The sequence below is a fragment of the Zootoca vivipara genome, chromosome 3 (genome assembly GCF_965207765.1).
Source record: "Zootoca vivipara chromosome 3, rZooViv2.hap1.1, whole genome shotgun sequence".
In the NCBI taxonomy this organism is placed as follows: Eukaryota; Metazoa; Chordata; class Lepidosauria; order Squamata; family Lacertidae; genus Zootoca; species Zootoca vivipara.
In genome coordinates, this window is record NC_142586.1 from 83,949,050 (window position 1) to 83,970,637 (window position 21,588).

Consider the following 21,588-nt stretch of genomic DNA (forward strand, 5'->3'; position numbering starts at 1 on the left):
CCGGATCACTCCCGCAGAGATCCTCCATGGGCCAGACCAGTGCAGCATGACACCGGAAATTGTGTCTGTGCATGTTCACGGCGCCGTAAATCATTTCTGTGCATGCCCAGATGCCGGAAATCGCACCTGTGCAGAAGCGATTTCCGGTGTCTGGGCATGCGCAGAAATGATTTCCGGACCAGCGGAAGAGAGTCCCCGCATCGCGCAGCACCAGTTTAGCACAGTGTGTGGGGACTCACCGAGCGGGCAGCTCGGTTTAAGGGCGGCTCGTGGGCTGGTTAACCTCCGGCCCATGGGCCGCAGGCTGGGGACCCCCGCTCTAATAGGTGTGTAAAAGAGGGGACCTCAGTAGCTGTAACTAACTATTCAAGCTCCACCTACTGAAACTCCCCCTTCCAACACAACTATTAAAGGTCCAATAGCCCTATCTGCTTTTGTATCTGGCTATCCTAATTATGAGGGGACGCGGGTGGAGCTGTGGGTTAAACCACAGAGCCTAGGGCTTGCCGATCAGAAGGTCGGCGGTTCGAATCCCCACGATGGGGTGAGCTCCTGCTGTTCAGTCACTGTTCCTGCCAACCTAGCAGTTCGAAAGCACGTCAAAGTGCAAGTAGATAAATAGGTACCGCTCAGGTGGGAAGGTAAAAGGTGTTTCCGTGCACTGCTCTGGTTCGCCAGAAACGGATTAGTCCTGCTGGCCACATGACCTGGAAGCTGTACGCCGGCTCACTCAGCCAATAAAGCAAGATGAGCGCCGCAACCCCAGAGTCGGTCACGACTGGACCTAATGGTTAGGGGTCCCTTTACCTTTACCCTAATTATGAGTTTCCGAGTATGTTTCCGAGCACTATTCAAAGTGTTGGTGCTGACCTTTAAAGCCATAAATGGCCTTGGTCCAATATACCTGAAGGAGTGTCTCCACCCCCATCATTCTGTTCGGACACTGAGGTCCAGTGCCAAGGGCCTTCTGGCGGTTCCCTCACTGCAAGAAGCCAAGTTACAGGGAACCAGGCAGAGAGCCTTCTTGGTAGTGGCACCTGCCCTGTGGAACGCCCTCCCACTAGATGAAGGCAGCCCTGTTTAGGGAAGCTTTGAATGTTTAATAGATGATTGGATTTTAATATTCTGTTGGAAGCCACCCAGATTGGCTGGGGAAACCCAGTCAGATGGGCAGGGTATAAATAATATATTATTATTATTATTATTATTATTATTATTATTATTATTATTATTATTATTATCATTAGAGATACAATACAGTGCTGGAGGGGTGCTATGGGAAATGACTGACCAGACAGTCAGTCTATGGCACTGATAAGTGGAGGTGAAATAACCTTTCATCCAGAACTTAGCCTTGGGCAGCATCTGCCATCTTTTCCTTTCTTTCTCCTCTCAAAGTGTTGCATTTGTGGGGCTTCTACTCCCTATTTTGTACAAATTAAATAGTTGTGACAAGGCTTGGAATTGGTTTGGGTGCAGATAGAGGCAAATTAACGTAAAAGGCATAAAACAGGAGACAAAGACTAGGAGCCCTGGGGGAAGGACAAATAATCCAAAAATGCTGCAGCTGCTGCATATATTTGCACCTTCACCAAATACTAATTGTTTTATCCAATCACACCTACGTGAAACCTTGTTAGATACCTCAATAAATAATGCTTTATTGTATAACAGAAACCACGCTAGTACAATGAACATAGTACAGAGTTCATGTAGGTAGGGTTGCCAGACTCAATAAAGGACAGGATTTTGTGCTTTTAATTGCCCTGCTCTCTTTTGAGTCTGGAAACCTTAAAGAGAAACCAGCAGACCCTTTGTTTAATTTCCAAGCAAAGGGTCTGCTGGTTTCTCTTTAAGGTTTCCAGACTCAAAAGAGAGCAGGGCAATTAAAGGCACAGAAGTCCTGTCCTCTATTGAGTCTGGCAACCCTACATGTAGGCCTAGTTGTGAAGTTCTCAATTTTTAAGGATTATTTCGAAATAACCAAAACTCCCCACAATCCTGATCAGAGTGTCAAAACTGTTTTGAAAGCATAACTAGTTTTTTAGCCCAGAGCTGTCTTAGCAGAAAGTGCTGAAGCGCTCTTCAAGTACTTACACAAGGTATCAGTACACAGAGGGTTAAGAAGAAAGTATATTAGTACTGATAGTACCAGTAATATAATTAACTATAATTTACAGAGCTGGTCCTACCATTAAGCAGGTGAGGCAACTGCCTCGGGCAGCATATGCTGGGAGATGATAGTGTCCCTCAGCTCTTCATCCTGAGCTCCCTGATCATATGCTTCTTGGAGAAGAGAGCTGTTCTGTCATGTTGTCCTCTGCCTTTATAATTACCCTATTGATCTCCCTCAGGGGCAGCCCTGTTGCTATTATTGACTTAGGAATTGCAATAAGAAATGATGCGGCAATAAACAAGCCTGTGCTTTGGTCTCATAACTATTCAGTGTGGTGCCATTTTCAGCCACAAATCAAAAATGTTCCCAGGACTGCAGTCCTACATATACTTACCAGGGAGTAAGCCCCATTGAATTCCATAGAACTTACTTCTGAGTAAACATGCCTAGCATTGTTAGTTTTGCCCTCAGCTGGTCACTTAAACACAGAGGGAAGCAAGTGTTATACATAGCCTCTGGAGGCCATGCTGCAGGGTGTGGGGAACCCTTTGGCCCTCCAGTGGTTCCTGAACTACGTCATTGGCCATGTTTGCTGGGACTGATGGGAGTTGTAGTTCAATGCCGTCTGGAGGGCCAAAGGTTCCCCCCACCTACTGTATTGCAACGAGAAGAATCTGTACATCAGAATCACAAGCCACTCTGTGGGTTAAGACACCATACTGTTGCATTATCGGGCCAGCTGATTGACCTGCAACAAACTTAAGTCAAAGACATGTCACTTTTATCTGCACCTAGACAACTCATGCATGCTGACAAAAATGAAAAGTAAAGCCCCCTTGCTGTTTACCTGCCAGTGGAACTTCTCACCCAGGTGAAAGGCACACAGTTGAACACCAGAGAGCATCAACTGTCCTATCCTATTGAGGAGGACAAGGTTCAAAGGAATCCCAAAAAGGGCAAAGAAGATGCAGAAGACTTGTGCAGCCACCGTGCTGGGACTCAGGTTTCCATAGCCTGGAAGGGGAAAGTTGATAGTTTAAAAGAATGTGGCTGTAAAAACATAAATCTGTTTCAGTGTTATCTGACAAAAAGAAGAGGGTCAGAGGTTAATGATATGTGGCACGAGGCTCACAGCTTGTATGCAGCCCTGGAGGTACTTGTGTGGCCTTATCAGAAAATCCCAGCTTCCATTAAGTGAAGCAAGGTTCTCACCTCATCAGAGGTAAGCTAATATTCTGGTATGTGAAGCCAACCTGTACAAAAAGCTAAAAGATCAAAAGGTTATTAGATGCCTGAAGTAACAGATATTGAAGTGGATATTCTAATTCTATTATTGCATGGATGTGGTGAGACAAAAGTCTCACATTTAGGGTTAACAAATTTTTATTTGCATGTTAAGTACTGCGTATCTACCAGCCAAAGATATATCAGCTGTATTCAGGTAGATAAAATAATCAGTTTTACTAGGCTGCCATCATAATCAATGCTTGCTTAGAAGTAAAGGATCGCTGAAATATTACTAGGACTCACTCCAGAGCAATTGGATTTAGGAATGTGGTCAAAATACTTACTTTCCCCCCTAAACATTTGTATCCTTACATCCAATCCTTCAGCACTGCATAACAAAAATACAAATGGGGGGAGGACGACTAAAAATCAATACTGTACCATAAAACCAAACAAGAATCAATGACAATAAAAGCAGCAGTTAAAAGCACCAGCGATGAAACAAAACTCATGAGGTCAGTAAAACTCAAGTTTAACGTACATCATCTATAGCTCATGGCTTCATGCCACACCTCCCAGCAGGTGCCAGGCAGGAATAGCCCAAGTCATTCTTCTACCTGATCATCGGATCTTTTTCTATATTTTCAAGAGCATTACTAACAACAGTAAAAATTGTCATGATATGATTCATAGCGACACTTTTTATTATTATTGCTAGTAGTATTTTTTGTAAATAAACATGCAATATAAAACTACTTCCCATTCTTCAAACTCTAGTTCCATCTATGAAACAAATGCTGGATTTCCTCCAGTCAGTCTCATTCCCCCAGCTAACAAGGCGTCTGTTGAGACCCACTTTTTTGTTCACAAGCAAACCAACATTACAAACATCATCATCAGGGTTACAAGGGATAAGGCTGTAAGGAGGCAGGTGCCAACAGCAAGCACTCTAGATTACAGAAGGGTCCTAAAATTAGGAAACCTTCCCACTTGAAGGCTTCAACAGACTCTACACTCTATAGATGTAACTCTCTGAAATCTATGTGATGTTTGCTTCTGGTTGGGGAGGTTAATTGGACCGAATGGCAAAACAAAACAACCAGAATACCATGTCTTCCTGATGGGAACAGCTTGCTCTTTCCTCTGCATGCCCCCCCCCCCGGCCATGTACTCTTTAAATAGGGGGGAGAAAGCGGCAGGCTGCCTGCAAGGAAAAAGGAATAGCCAAGCCAGGTACCAAAAGCATTCAATATAAACACAATGATTACTGAGAAGAAAAGTCACCTGGCTTCATAGCACACTTGCTTCTATTGGCTGTGAAGACTATTATGGCAGACACATTTACAGAGCTAAAGCAAAACTGAAGCATAAATAAGTCTTTAAACTGCATTCTATGGGGCCTGGGACTTTGCACGATGGTTCTTGCAAGGAGCAGTTCTTGGAAGTTTGTTAGAGAAGTTGTCCTCTATACCAACCATGTATTTGGCATCCTACAATAGATTGCACCGTTAAGATGCTCTCCATCCCCGTGTTGGATTTTACTAGTTGTTTGCTTTTATTTGCCCACCTTTTAAAAATCTGGATAGCATCTGGATAGCAGTGAGATGGAAAAAAGCAAATGGCTCAATATCCCTGTGTCTCCACAATTTTAGAATGTCTGGGTGCGGCACATGATCAAACACTTCCCCATATCAAAAACTCACTGTCCATTCAAAACAACCACATTTTGATGTGCAGGAAAGTATTTTGAAGTAGGCGTGTGTTTAAAGATGCAACCTTGCATTCTGGGGAAAAAAGTGCAAAAAAATTTTTAGAACAAAAAACAAAAACCCACACAGTACTGTTCCAATTCCATTTTAGCATCCTGAAAGAATGTTAAAATGGGTTCCATGGAGCTCTCTAGAAGAGGGGAATTCTGAAGCACTGTGTGACTACACCGCAAGTATGGTTTTCTTTGATCAGCTGCGTTTATATTGGCGTACACATTTGTTAGCATAAGGAGTGATGATGGTAAGCACTGTACTAAAGACATATCAACCCACAATGCACAAACAGAAGTAGTTCTAAAACTATGTGGGAAAACAGGAAAGTTGTGTGTGAGAGAGAGATTTAAAAGCAACCTCAGAGTACACAGAGACGACACACAGGGATGTCCATAAAACACCACAGAACAGTTCAATTTAACCAAATGGCACTTCAACCATATTGAGCATTCAATCAAATCAGAGGTTACAGTGATAGTAAAGGGCAGTGTGGTGTAGTGGTTAAGAGCGGTAGACTCGTAATCTGGAGAACCGGGTTCATGTCTCTGCTCCTCCACATGCAGCTGCTGGGTGACCTTGGGCTAGTCACACTTCTCTGAAGTCTCTCAGCCCCACCCACCTCATAGGGTGTCTGTTGTGGGGGAACAGGTGAAAGGAGATTGCTAGCCACTTTGAGACTCCTTCGGGTAGTGATAAAGCGGGATATCAAATCCAAACTCTTCCTCCTCCTCCTCCTCCTCCTCCTCCTCCTCCTCCTCCTCCTCCTCCTCCTCCTCCTCCTCCTCCTCCTCTTCTTCTTCTTCTTCTTCTTCTTCTTCTTCTTCTTCTTCTTCTTCTTCTTCTTCTTCTTCTTCTTCTTCTTCTTCTTCTTCTTCTTCTTCCACCATGGTTTCTGGAGAAACAGCTGTCTCGGATAAGCAAAACACCAAAAAGTAAGGTTTGTTTAGGGCTACTTGTTGGTTTTCTTCTTCTTCTTTGATGATCACTCGTATCCGAGTAAGATTGTCTTCCATAAACACGATTTTAACAATGGGTCCGTAAGTGGCTGTGGAGGCCAATTCTGGATCCACACATCCTTCCACAGTGGGGACATTGCTTTCCGGGCAGGAGTTGATCACAGTGTGGATTTGCCAAGCGTGCCTTCCTCTTAGCATGTTTCTCCCTTGCGTCCTGTGTTCGAGCGTCTTCAAAGCCCATGACACCTTTACAGTACTACACGCAGGTCCGGCTGTTTGGATATCTGAATCTGTGGTGTGTATAGAGAGAGGTTTGTGTACTAACTCCTCATGCACGGATAAGTGGATTTCTGTATAACGAGCAGTTCAATAGTGGACCTACATGTATTTGGTTAAACTGTCCACTAGGCCCTCCTGTCTAAATCATGCAGCAGAACTGTGGCGATGTCACAGTATGTTCAGGATGCCAGGGCATCAAAGGTGAAGTGCTGAACTCAATTTTACATATTGAACTGAATAGAGGGAATCAAAAGGTGGGGATTCTTCAAGTAAGCCATTGTTTACTAATAACAGTGCAGTAATTGGAAACATTTTAACTTCATTTCAAATTAACTATCAATGATTTTACATTTTCTAAAGGCTCTAGTTATGTTAACTGTCTCGGTTAAAGATAATGACTTACACAAACATGGTATAATTAATATAAATATGCACATGCACGCACGCATGTATGTGTTTGTCTTACAAATGTTAACTGGACTACTCGGTTCTGAGGGAAAATAATGTGATGTTATTTATCCGCAGAACTGGAATCCACAACGGAACATGGTGACCTGTAGGTAAATATACAATCAAGCTCCAACCAGTTGGTTCCCCCCCCCCCTACTCTCCACTGAAAATGAACAAATACTTTATAAGAGCTTAGGTGGGCACTTCCTTGTCCAGTGGAAGGTCAATGATCATGAAAATGGTGGTTGGGGTGGGGAGGCTGTTCCTAAAGTGCCTGTCATGTTGTACTGAATTCTAGGGTTCTTCAACTTGCCCTCATCTATTTCTCACCATAGCTCTTTGACTTGGAGAAAGCAAAGTAGCTCCCACCCTGTCCCACTCCCCCAAGTCTCATCTGGACCCCCCAGTGTCTCATCTGGATCCCCCAGTGAGCCCCTGTTTCCAATTGGGGGTGGTGCTTTTGTAAGCACATCTAACCCCACTGGGTGGCCTATGACAAGAAAAGCAGTACTCAGAAATGTTGAATGGCTATGGTCTGGTGACCCTGTACTGAGACAGGGAACCAGGAATTTATAGAAATGGGGTTGAATATTTGTGGATATGATAATGCGATGGAGAACAACTTTATTTGAAGTTTCGAAAAGCCTGTTCCCAGGTGTAAGTAAATAAGGAAGTTACTGCATTTCACTTTTTGTACACTTTGTCTTAACATTCTGTACTTTTGCATTGTGTGCAACTTTGATAAGATCACCATAAGATGTACTTTTTGATAAAAGGGGATATATATATATTCATTTGCAACTGTCTCTCAGGCTCACATAATGCTGCCACTGTAATACTAGCCTTCCTTTCAGGGCTGCTTACCAAACTAATGCACTTAAGCTGCTTTGAACCACGTAGGCAAAAGCACCATATATTACCATCATACTAGTTACAGGCTCATGAAACAGAGGAGCTGAAATTTAAGAAGGGCATGTGTAAGAAATGGAAGAAAGGTGAAATCCATGAAGGAGCCTACAGTTGCAGGGAGAAGGTCAGGCAGGCCAAAACTCAGAACGAGCTCAGGCTTGTAAGAGTGGTGAAAAATAATTTTTCAAAGGTTTATTTGGTAATGTTTGAAGCAAGGGGAAGGACAAGGACAAGGAAGTAGTAAGCTCTCTGAGTGGAGAAGATGGAGAAATGATATTGGGTAACTGTTCAACACCTACTTTGCCTCTGTCTTCATGCAAAAAGAAAGCAAGGAAACCTGGCTTGCCATTAGTACGTATGTGTGAAAGGGATCTAGGGGTCTTAGGAGACCACGTTTAACATAAGTCAACAGTGTGAGGAAGGAACAATAATAAAAAAGCAAAAAAAGGAGCTAGTGTTATTGTAGGCTGCAACAACAGATGTAGAGTGTCCAGATCAAGGGAAGTAATAGTACCACCTCCAGACCACATCTGGAATACTGTGGAATGGACTCCCTCACAAGTTTGTGGGCTCTCTTTCCTTGGAGGTTTTAAAGCATCTGTTAATGGATGCTTTAGTTGATCTAGATTGAAAGCAGCAGCTTGAGGATGAGCATGAATGATTATGGATTGAAAAAAAATTGATGTTTTCCTGCTGCAAATGGGTTAGTGTGTGTGTGCATCCCTAGTCCAAATTTAGATGAACCTGTTTTGCTCATCTCTGTATCATTCTAGCAGATGCAGGTTCTAAGTCCCACTTGCTACAGAAGGTGCTGCTAAGCAAAGGAATAGCAGGCCAGGACCTTGTTAACAAGTCCGGTGTCCCCCACACTGCCCTTGACCGCAGTCCTTTTACCCTCTAATTTGTTAGCTCAAGATTTAATATATTGCTTTGCCTTGTGCTGTTTGTTAAGGAAGCCATTCAATAATTCACCCCACTCTGATTTGCTGGATGTAATAATGTGCTACGTGAATTTCCAAGAAATCACATTCAGGGAGCACCTCAATCTTCTAATCCTGGTAGGTGTATTAATATTAAAAATCAGTTACACTGCATAGAAAACAGTAACTTGATATTTTGTTGGAATATATTGGAAAACTCTCAACCAAAATTGACTGCAAGGTTGATTTAGATGCGTAATCCGTGGGTATTAGAATAATGCTTATCACCCCATACCACTGTTTTCAAAAAGTTATGCTCACAGTGAACAAGTCCTGGAGTCCTGGAAGACTGATCACTAATTGTCAAATCCTTCCCGCCGAGCTTGTACTGCCATCTAGTGGTTTGTTATAGTAACTAAGTGCGTCCAACAGATGAAGGAGGGTGATCAAATTCTGCGCTGTGGTCAAACCTTTTAAAAAACGCCACCCTTACTTTAAATTTTTTCTCCACTATAAATTAAATACATATATTCCTAAATACAGGAACATGTCCTGCAGAACATTTAGAAACTTTCTCAAGAGGGGCAAAGAGCAGGACGTTTTTCTTCCCTCTTCTCCAATCCCCTACATTTTTCAACTCAGTCCAACTAAAGCTCAACTCACCCAACTTCCGGGATGAGAAACCACTGCTGCAAAGCAGGTGTGCAGCTGCTGTTGCCTGCACAGTGCAGTTTTCCATAGAATGAGCATGTACCTCCCAATTTGACTGGGGATGCTCCTCTCGATGCTACACAAAGCTTTGCAATGTGCACACAATTTCACATCTGATTTACACCCAGAAAGCAGCAAGTACTTAACTGAATAAAGGTATTCTGGCCCCATGTGGCTATCCCTGGAGAGAGCTGATACACAGCTCCTTTTAAGTCAGGAGCTCAAGCAGGAGACCAGGAATGGTTTGGGAGGAAGACTTAAAGACACAGATCTCCGAAGGGGATTGGAGACCCACTGTGGCCTAGATCTCCCTTTTGCTCCTTCTCTACCAGAAATCTACCTTAAAGATCATGCATATATTATGGTACCTGACCCTAGTCTGATTGCAACCACATCAATGAAATCCTATCACCACTCGGTTAGAAGGGGTGCAAGATGTTATACACTTACAGTGGGAGTGCTGGTGATCTGATAGCCATGTACAAAGTTTTTTGTTTGATCTTTACAGCTCTCACAGTGGTAGCAATTCAGCTGAACATGGGGCCAGCTTTGTTCAGGGAGGCAATAAAGGATTGGCACGTACCTTGTTCTTACAGAGAAATTGACACAACAATGTCAAATGGTGAACGGGGAAACTTAGGAAGGATACCTTCATGGAAGAATGGTTTGAATTCCTTTTCCTTGTTAATTTCAGCAAGGAGAATAACTGATCTCCAATCTCTTAATGATTGCTAGGGATTTTCTCTCCTATCTTCAGTATATCATGCTAGGGGAATAGTGATTTTCTGCCCGTTATGGGTGACTTATACCCCAGAGGACAGGATCACACTTAAAATGACCTTAATAGACAACTGGGCCAAAGCAAACAAGATGAATTTTAACAGGGAGAAATGTAAAGTACTACACTTGGGCAATAAAAAATAAAAAATGAAAGGCACAAATACAGGATGGGTGACACCTGGCTTGAGAGCAGTACATGTGAAAAGGATCTAGGAGTCTTGGTAGACCACAAACTTGACATGAGTCAACAGTGTGATGCAGCAGCTAAAAAACCAATGCAATTCTGGGCTGCATCAATAGGAGTATAGCATCTAGATCAAGGGAAGTAATAGTACCACTGTATTCCACTCTGGTCAGACCTCACCTGGAGTACTGTGTCTAGTTCTGGGCACCGCAGTTCAAGAAGGATACTGACAAGCTGGAACATGTCCAGAAGAGGGCAACCAAAATGGTCAAAGGCCTGGAAACGATGCCTTATGAGGAACGGCTTAGGGAGCTGGGTATGTTTAGCCTGGAGAAGAGAAGGTTAAGGGGTGATCTGATAGCCATGTTCAAATATATAAAAGGATGTCATATAGAGGAGGGAGAAAGGTTGTTTTCTGTTGCTCCAGAGAAGCGGACACAGAGCAATGGATTCAAACTACAAGAAAGAAGATTCCACCTAAACATTAGGAAGAACTTCCTGACAGTAAGAGCTGTTCGGCAGTGGAATTTGCTACCAAGGAGTGTGGTGGAGTCTCCTTCTTTGGAGGTCTTTAAGCGGAGGCTTGACAGGCATATGTCAAGAATGCTTTGATGGTGTTTCCTGCTTGGCAGGGGGTTGGACTGGATGGCCCTTGTGGTCTCTTCCAACTCTATGATTCTATGACTTTATAACTCAGTGATGAAAGGTTTATTTTTACTCTTTTGTGTTGCTGTTGTTTGGATTGTTATACTCCTATGTTAAAAAGCTTCCTGCCTGCTTGGAAATCAACACTAGTGAGAAGTAAGAAGTGAAAAACTTGCAGCATGCCAGACATAGCATGATGTAGTACTGCCACCTTGTGACTTGTAAGAAGGCAGAGGCAATAGGACTGCTCCTTGTACAATTCCATGTGCAGAGCTGTGTGCAGGTGGGTGTACTTCCCACTGTGAGGACTGCTGCAGTTTATATGCACATGTTGTGGAATGTAATTTTTGTTAAAAAAAAATATTGGATGAAAACAAGAGAAGCAGCTCAGGCTCACACTAGATTTGATGGCAGAACTGCTCCCATGTATAAACTAGGGGAGTGGGATCTCCTGTTTGCAACAAGGTTTGCAACAAAAGGGCCATTCAAGTGGGGTGCTAAACTCTCTCCCCTGTATCATAGCTTCTCTCCAGGGTCATTTTCTGCCCAGCTTGGTTCCAGAGCAATGTTAAAAACTCCTCAGACACCAGGCACATTATGCTACTGGTGTGGGTCCAATTGTAACCACCCATGTCCTCAGTTAATCTCTACGACAACCCTGTGAGGCAGATTAAGAGGTTGTGAGCTTCATGACTGAGTAGGGAATTGAACCCTGACCTCCCAGGTCCAGTCCAACGCTCTAACCAATATACCCCACAAGCTTTCTAGAGTTCTTCTGATATGGGGCAGCTGTATAAATTGAGTAGGTAAATAAGTACGGGGAAAGCAAAATGTCACTTAGAGAAGGATCTGAAGCTTGAATTTGTTTTATTCTGTATTGTTTTATTTGATGTTTGAATGTGTTGTAAACCGATTTGAGATATTTTCTTTAAAATATAAAGCAGTTGTTGTTGTTGTTGTTGTTGTTGTTGTTGTTGTTGTTGTTGTTATTATTATTATTATTATATCCAATGGGGGGGGAATGGTGCCTAGACATTCCATTGTGGCAACCGCAACCTAGGTTCAAGGTGCCATTTGGTGACTAGCTTATTTGGTGGTACCTCCGGTTACGAACTTAATTCGTTCCGGAGGTCCATTCTCAACCTGAAACCACTTGTAACATGAGGCGCGCTTTCACTAATGGTGCCTCACGCTGCTGCCACGCTGCCAGTGCACGACTTCGGCTCGTATCCTGGGGCAAAGGTCGCAACCGGGAGCATCTACTTCCGGGTTAGCAGAGCTCGTACCCCGCAGCGTTCGCAAGGGGGACGGTACGTAACACGAGGTTCCACTGTATATCTGAGTTTCTGACACTGTTCCAGGAGGAAAAGCTACATGGAGCCAAGCCCTAAGTGCAGGGAAGATTCAGTTTCCCTCACTCTATGCACTCTTTCACTAAAAAAAAGAAAAAAAATCATTTGCAATTCCACTTTATATGTGACTGGAGGTGGAGGACCCACAAATGGAGCTGCTGCCATCGTGCACAGTTTGAGTCACAGATACACAGAGCATTCATGGCCACATGCCCAGATTTTAAAAAATGTGATCAGAGGCACCACATGAAGAAACAAAAGCAATCATGAGAGCATTGAAGAATTTTCTATAGGCTGTCTGGGCATTTTTGACGTCAGCACATTTATATCAGTGAGTCCAGGAGCAACAATGTCGGGTTTGTGGGGCATGTGCGTAAATGTATATAAAAAAACACGCACACCCAAACATCAAAGAGAACCAAGTAGGATGACACAAACATGGGAATATATTACCACCCTTAGGCAATCCCTAAAATAAATGACTGACCCTTTTCAGCCCACTATTCATGCTATTCATGCTGTTTGTCAAAAGGGAAAGAATGCCAGAGAAGACGGTTGAGAAGCACTTTACTTATAAATAGATACAGCTGGTTTCTTTATGAAATTTACATGGCACTCTATGGCTCCTAAAGCAGCCGCCAGATAACAACTTGCAAAGACCATCAATAAAACAAAACCAATAAAACCATAAACTGTTAAACCAGAACAAAGCAGTTTTGTGAAACCTCAGGACAACAAATTAAAATCCACAAAAGGTTTATATCAATCTCCTAAAAACCAAGGGACTGGAACTGTTAAGTCTCTTTGGAGAGAGACTCACCTAAAACAGGAACCACGGCTGAAAAGGCCCTGCCCCTCCCCTGAAATTAGGGGAGCCAGAAGAACAACTGGAAGCCATTGGTAAACCAGTGATTGAGAATATCAGTTCTGAACTGAAATAAAAAAATTCCTTCAGTAGCACCTTAAAGACCAACTAAGTTTTAATTTTGGTATGAGCTTTCGTGTGCATGCACACTTCATCAGATACACTGATGAACTGATGTCAGTAAGCAGTTAAAATATTAGTTTATGTTACGGTAGTTTAAGCCAGTGGTACTCAAAGGGTGTAGAGTGCCACCCTGGTGTGGCAGGAGAGGATGGCAAGTGTTGTGGGAAGATTCAAGGACAATCAAGGAAACATTAAAACGTTTCAGTGTAATATAGTATAGTATAATATTTATTTTATCTGCAGAATACGGATAGATATCCTTTCAAAATGAGAGCAAGAACATCAGGTAATACTGAGACCAATCCTGGTTGTGATCCAAAATCGCCATTCAGACAGAGTGCTTGGGAAGGCTCCTTTGACTCCAGTAGCAAGGAGAAAAAGGAGGAGGAGGAGGAGAAGAAGAGCTTGGATTTGATATCCTGCTTTATCACTACCCTGAGGAGTCTCAAAGCGGCTAACAATCTCTTTTCCCTTCCTCCCCCACAACAAACACTCTGTGAGGTGAGTGAGGCTGAGAGACTTCAGAGAAGTGTGACTAGCCCAAGGTCACCCAGCAGCTGCATGTGGAGGAGCGGAGACGTGAACCCGGTTCCCCAAATTATGAGTCTACCGCTCTTAACCACTACACCACACTGGCTCTCACAAGCCCAAGCAAACCTCCAAACAAGAAAGTCTGTCAACCATATGTGGATAGCTATGCGAGCCTCGGATTCACATGGACTGGAGATGAAAGCTGGAGTTTGTTTGTCTAAAAGTAGACCTCCTAATATAAATGAGATTACCTGGGAAAAGCAATCTCATACCTGTCATTGAGTTTGTACACATACTTAAAGTACATTTGTAAGTGGCATGTTTATACAGTAATTATATTTTGGGAATGATTTGTGTTCTTATGTGGCTGCATTGTTTTATACTTTTGGGACGTCCCATAATCATATTATAAATAGTTGTGTTCCATGTTATAAACCAAGCACAGCTAAGAGTTGTTTCTTTTTGTCTTCCAGTGTATTTAAAAGTTTTGGTGTGGTGTGAGCAAATTTTTATTATTTGTGTGTGACCTAGAGAAAGAAGTTTGAGAACCATAAGTTTCCTCTGTCTTTGCTATCTGCTCCTCCAAGGTGTACAAATTTAGATTATCACAGCAGACTTTATCAGGGGAAGGGCCACTCTTCCTTGTGCCCCCTTCTACTCAGATCACAGTGGGATGGTGGAACATTTGGGGATCAGTTACCTCCACAGATCTAGTATAGATTAATAAAGGTAATTTGCTAGGAAGCACAAGGCATTCCATTATTGGCTGATGAGAGAAGGCCAGCCTTCCTGAAATTTATTTTCTCCCCTCAAACTTCACACTGTTCCCTAGAAGCTTGTACCACTGTTTAAAAAAACAAAACAACAACAGGCATAATTGTGTGTTTCCATTCCGTAACCCAGGGTTTACTGTCTCTGTGTGGAATTCAGAAGCCCCACAGGAACATAAGACAAAGCAGTACAGGAATCTGCCCATTTGTAGGCTAACCTTGCTTCCTGAAGGTGGCGCCTCTGTCAAGGAAGAAGGGGGAAAGGTTGTTTCTATAACTGGTTTTACGCAATTTTCTCAGAACATTTCCTACCGATGGTTGTTGCTGCAGAAACAGAGAAGAAGAAGGAGCCAACAAAATCCCATCTGCCCAGGCTCGTGTTTCCCTTAAGGTAAAGCCCACTCTTGTAGGCCTGGATGATGCCCTGCAAAGAGATAAGAAGGAATAAGAGTGAGAGTTTCTGGCAACAAGGCAGCTACCGTAAGTCAGCCTGGAGACTGTCAGTCCAAGGCAAGATCAGATTTTGCCTTTCTGACATGGCATATATTTAAAACATAAATAGCCTCGTCTCTCTAAGGGGCTATCCTAGGTGGCTCTATGGGGCTTTTTATGCACAGCAATTTTAAGGATAGGTTGTGTTTTCACCATGTTCTTTAAAATACATTGGAATTGCTGCTGTTTTAGTGTTTTTAACTGCATTGAAGCCTGCCCCAGGATCATACGATAACGGTCAAGTAAAAATATTCTTAATAAATAATGGGATGTGGCAGTTTTCAGCTTGAATATGCAGACCACACTATATATGGAACATGGGACTTACTTAGTAGTAGTCATGTGACATAATTACTCCAAAGTAGCTACAACAGCCAGAGGTGAAGGGAGCACAGAAGCAGTGAGGAGATGCACTGTAAGTGTGGCTAGTTACTGAAGAGTAAAGCCCCATCATAGTTGTTTGCTGCTGGGTGACCCTGAAGCTAAACTGTGCATACACCAGAGGGTTAATGTGTAAATGGGTCACACAGACTTTTCTCTGAGTATTTTTTTTTACACATTCTTCCACATGCAAATACTGTCAGTTGAACTCTTATCTCAGTGTTTCCCATCCACGCTAGTGGGCAATGCTTGGATGTATGTGCACTGTGTATTGCCCCTCCCAATTAGTACTTCCCACCTTCCCTGAAACCTGTTGTGCATTTTTGGGCAGGTCTGGAAGCATTTGCTTAACTTTGCCAGAAGCCCATAGTTGTTTTGGCCAATCAAAAGTCAGCATCCAGAGAAAATAATACAGTCATGTGCAATGCAAGAACAGGAGGAGGAGTGTATGGCTTGAAATTAAAGACAGCGGAACTGGTTGACTAGTAAACCAAGGAGAATGGCAAAGAACTTCTGAACCCAAAGCATTGTGCAACTAGATAAATGAACATAATGCAGATACATTCTTTTTAAATGAGACATTGTATGATAAAACTGTCACTGCATTCCACTAATTAACCCTGAAGGTTAGGGTTAAATGAAGTAAAATAAAACCCATGAATACTGAAATGCAGGAGAAATGTTCTAGCCTGGCATTGTCTCTGATATGTTAGTGTAGCATCCTTTTTATCATGGAAGAGAAAAGTGATACAGCCTGGGAATTAATTCAATTCAATACTTTTTTGCGGTCCAAAGACCCACAAAACAATTTCAAAACTAGATACAGTTAAAATGACCAGATAGACAGATGGAAGAAACCAAGGCAGTAATTTTGTTTAATAATAATAATAATAATCAATCAATCAATCAAGCTTTATTACGGTCGTATACCAGCTATTAAAATAAAAATGCTTTACAGGGCTATGGGGGTTGTCATTCGGGGTGGATATAAGAGTCTATAAGTTTGAAGCGGCTATGTTTCCAGAAGGCGGGTCCAGCTGGCCTTTCCCCTGGTGCTGCTCAAAGTTCTCAGTTTCGTGCCCGAGCGAAGGAACTACTTCCCACAGTCCAATCCCGCGTTTACTATTCCAATGGCTGTCTTGTTCTGGGGGGGAAGACTGGTCCTGCAGATCTGGGTGCAGAATCTGGCTACCATCCGAGTTAACTTTTGCTCCTTTCCTAATAGTAGGGCCTTTAGTTTGGCCTTATCTGGGAGGTCGGCCAGGCTCTCCAGAATGGGGGCGATGGTATCTCTACGTACCTTATCGAACAGAGGGCATCTAAAAAAAAAAGATGTTCAGGGCTGCCTACTTCCCCCAACGGGCAGGAGCAGAGTCTCTGCTCGTATGGGATCTTTCCGAATGAGCCTAGCAGCACTGGCGAGGGCAATGCCGAGCTTCGGGCGAGTGTGAAGGCTCTTCTTGGGTTTCTGGATTCAAGATAAAAGAGATACGCTGCCGGGGCAGCAACGTATTTCTTGTTTTCAACTATATTGAAATCCGGGGACCTCATGCTGTCCAGCTGTCTCTCCGTGTCCACAATTCTTTGTCTGACCTCAGATTTCGCTTGGTCTATGTCCAAGGCCAATAGGGCTTGAGGTGAGAAGCCCAGTTTCCGGAGAGTGGCCTGGACCTCAAACTGCCAGCTGGACTGAAATTGGTCTCGAAGGATCAGAGGGGCCAGACCTCGAGGGTGTGATTGTAGGGTCAGCCATTTATAAATTGAGGTCAGTCTGATATGAGCCTCAACCCTCATTTGCCCTGTTTCTAGTCTTACCCAGGCATTTGAGACACACCTGGGAACCTGCAGTAGGGCTCTGAGAAATTTTGATTGGACTCTCTCAAGTAAGATGAAGGAAGGGGAAGGTGGGCCCAAGAAGGTTCCATAGGTGAGCTGGGACAATGTTTTGGCCCTGTATAGTTTTAAGGCCGCAGGGACGTAAAAGCCTCCTTTTGATCTGTAGAAGTTGAGGATTGAATTTGCAGATCTTTCTCCGGCGCTCCCTGAAGATGTTATATGGATTTTGTTTGATCCTGAGGATTGGACCACCATCCCCAAATACTTGTAACTTGAGACTTGTTGCCAGAAGCCAATTTCTTACTTTGCTTTGATATCCAATACAACAGACTTACACAAAACAGCTAATTTAAAGTGTGGGGGGGCATACCCTGCCTTACTAGTAGCCCACTCTTCCTGAATTCTGGAAACCATGGGCATGCACACAGGTATTTGTTTTTCATGCACATGGCCATTGAGATAACTGTTTGTATACAAGTTTTTCCATATACAAGATTTGCACAGAACAGTGGGTTAAATTTTTAAAAATGTGTGTTAAATACAAATATTATTTGTGTATCTGAAGCCATTACAAAAACAAAATACCCCAAAAGAACCCTACTAGCCCACTGAGGAGCATCTGCCAATTGAAGGTGGGGGTGGAGTGACAGATGGCACCCAGCAAAATGTCACCATGCATGTTTTAAAAAGTAGCCAAATGATGTGCATCCACTAATGCAATATCCACAAATCAGGAAAACCAAAATTAAAAGGGGGGGGGGTGCAGGCTGCCACCTGAATAAGGACAATGTTGTGTTGACAGTACAAAAAACCAAACGTGCACACACCCATTTTAAACTGGTGTGTGTGTGTGTGCACGCGCAAAGCCCTAGTTGCTACCTTTTAGCTCATAGGGTAAGGTTACCAGATGTCCCTGTTTCCTGGGGACAGCCCCCAGATTTACAAATCAGTCCCCTCACAAAATCCATCTATTTAGTAGGAAGTTGAAAAGTGTCCCCGAATTCATTGAAAAAAATCTGGTAAACTTATCATAGGGTAGCTGTGACTACAGAGGGCAGGGGAGAATCACATAAACCACTCCATGGAAAGAAGATGGGATATAAATTAAAGCAGATAGCTGCCTCTCTCACGGTGATACTTTGACTAGGGAGAGAGAAGCCTTTGTTTCCCCTGTTTATACTTTCCCTATTCATGCATGAGATGACACTTTGCTCCACCTGCTAAAGCTTAATTAAGATGTTGGGACATAACAGAGAAGGGAAATTAAGTTATTAGTTATATTTGCACTATTGATTTTTGATCCACGCTTGCTCTTGGTCCATCCTGCTTTATTAATATACAAGGAAATACAGTATATATTTTATAATAAAATGCTGAAATGAAGAGAAGAGTCCCTGTTCTTAGTTGTCCTGGCAATACTTTATAGGGCCAGCCTGCTTGTGATAATGGCTTTAATTAGTTCTGTGAATTTGGAAACTGGCAATATGCTGCCACCTTCCCACGGAAAAGCTATAGCTCAGGTAGGATTCTTGGCCACTGACAGGATGACGTATATCTCTCTGGCCTGCGACAACAGTCCGATCTGTTAGGAGCATATGAGGCACATGGACTGGGCCAAGACTTGGAATAGCTCTTGCAGAAATCCACCTCAGAGCCTGAATGGTAACTTTGTAGGGAGGACAAACTATTGTGTTTCTCCAAAAATAAGCGTCTTATATTTATTTTTCCTCAAAAAAACACACGGTGGCTTATTTTCAGGGGATGTCTTTTTTTTAAAGTATGGTACAGTTTAACCTACAAGGTTAAACTGCCTATCACTATGGCATATTTTCGGGGTATGGCTTATTTTCAGAGACACGGTAGAGCGAGAGGTACTGCCATGTCCTGCCTGTGGGTTCTCCACCCTCCCTCCCGGCATCTCCCCTCTCCATGCCTCAGTTTCCCCCTTTCTCTGTTCTGCCAGAAATCTAGGCTGAGTAAACACAGTTCAAAGAGTTAATTCCAACACATAAGCAACACATAGACTTGATTTTGATATACCAAACAGAGGACTTGAAGAATTCTAGGTCCATTTTGGCATCTTAATTGCACCATGGATTTTATGGTGAGATATGTCCTGTGATGACATTGCAAAGGAAACTGGTAACATGGATTGGTTACAACATTGCAGCCAGCCTTCTTGGTTCTGCAGGTCTAAAAATTGTTTTGTTATAAATGTTTATCAAACAATAGCAGGAGCTTTTTCTAGTATGGAATCATGGATTTAAGAATGTGTGTTTTTAAAGAAGGGAGACCTACTTCAATTTTAAGTAATGCAAGACCTATGTGACTCACAAATAGTTGATGTGGGAACACATACACTAGAGCTATGTCGAATTGCTTCACCACATGACAAGCAAGATATGTTCTTAGCAACATTTTTTATACTCCCTTCCAACAAACAATGACCCTAAGTATAATAAAACATCTTTATAGACCCTAATGAATGAGTAGATAAAAATTAAATTGTCTCAAAATGGGCACATTATCACAAAAAATGAAGCCTTAAGCATTAAATAAATGACACTGATAGATGATAATGACCATCCAGGATCTGTGTCTTATGTCTTTTGGCAAGCATCATCACTTTGTCTTACTGTAACTAATAGATCTAATGTTAGAATAGATTCCAAATCTGGAAAGTAATATTGGGATAATGAATCAGGAATGTCATTGCCTCCATTAAGAATCAGTTCTCATTTATTTAAAAGATACTGTGCATATTTTTTTGTGTGGGAAAATCAAGATGACTTAGCCCTTGTTCACACATCACATTAAGCCATAGTTGCAAGACCCTGTGATATTACGTGATATTACAGTGTGCCTGTGCGCACTGCTGAAATCTTGGGTGTTGAAGTCCTCCTTTGCAGCTGGAAAGAAAACCATGGCCTGCCTTTGCATTACCTCCAATCCTGGGCTCATGGTGGGTTTCCTTCAAACAAACAAGTGCTAAGTCCAGAGCAAATTTGGTTACTGAGAGGAACCAAACACAAATCCAGGTTCAGATGCAACACTAAGTGAGATCATGGCTTGTTTCCCAGCAATGGGGTTGGAGTGAAGCACCCATGATTTTAGCAGTATGCCCAAACATACTCTGTGTTCTCATTAAACTAAAGATAAAATAAACTATGGTTCAACGCGACATGTGAGGCAGGCATTATTGGGTGATGGTTTTCAGGGTCTTCTAAGAAGCCTTGGAGAGGATTACTTTATAAGCCATATCTGGGGGGGGGATTTCTTTGCCAGAGTACCTGCATCTGAGTGCCAGATTATCACGGTGTAGTGGTGATTAAGATTGTTTTGAAGTTAGTTGGACCTTGCCCTTTCCAAATAAAAGTTATTATTTCTCCACATTATTAACACAGATAAGTAACAACAATATATTGGGGGTGAATATTAATCTTAATGTGTCTTTTCAGGTACATAGGTGAAACATCATAAACCCTAACTGGCTCCTTATCTGAGAGTCTTTACTACAAGGTAAGTTCTCTCCCACACTGATAATGTGGAAGAAAATCAAAACAGTGAGACCATATACGCAAACAAGACATGCATGGAAGCATCATTGGGCTCCCAAGGATGCTTACAAAAGGTTGCTTACGAAGGATTACCAAAATCTGTTCCTGCTCCCAAGGAAAAGGCTATGAAACTTGGTATGTGGTCCAAGAAGAAAGAGCTTAACCATGATCCTGCCTTTGGATGACATGCTAAGCCAAACCTTGGCTTAGCTGCTGTTGCAGATCCGGAGGGGGAAAAGCAGGTGCTACAGCTTGGCTTACTGTGATGTGCAAACCATGTCAGTGAATCATGCCCATCTCATGCACCTCCTGCATTATAATAGGGGGCTAGTCATGTCTCAGTCTCCCTATTGTGGAAGAGAGAAGACTAAAGAACAGTGGTATGAGATGAAACCAACCAAGCTCAAAATCACCTACTTCTCTCCCTCACCCAGCAAGGTTCTCCCAAAGACTAAGCCACAAAATTCAAACCAGACTGTGCCAGAAGCAAGAGTAGAAGCCCAGAGGGTACACCAAATTGCCTACATATCAGTTGACTCAAAAGAGTGAGTCCGGCTTGTAATTTCTATGATCAAAAGAATCAGTAGCAAATCACAAGTGGAAAACAGTCTCTGCTTTTTTCAATTGATCTGCTTTCTCTAACCCTTATCCTTCTTCATTGATTAACTCTGCTGTTTGTTATTTTCACCTACCAAATCGTATCTAAAAACCCGTTTATACTGCTAGTGCCCCTGCCTTTGT

The 21,588-nt window shown here is 42.7% G+C and overlaps 1 protein-coding gene across 1 annotated transcript in view; it reads right to left on the reverse strand.

The window, feature by feature from the left end:
• Positions 1-21,588, reverse strand: part of KCNK17 (potassium two pore domain channel subfamily K member 17) — a 30,537-nt gene that overhangs the window by 6,686 nt on the left and 2,263 nt on the right. Inside the window, exons 2-3 of the mRNA XM_035110509.3 lie at positions 14,894-15,005; positions 2,964-3,130 (exon numbers count right to left, since the gene is read on the reverse strand). Of these exons, the coding sequence (XP_034966400.2) occupies positions 2,964-3,130; positions 14,894-15,005 (279 nt within the window). The remainder of the gene's footprint in view (positions 1-2,963; positions 3,131-14,893; positions 15,006-21,588) is intronic.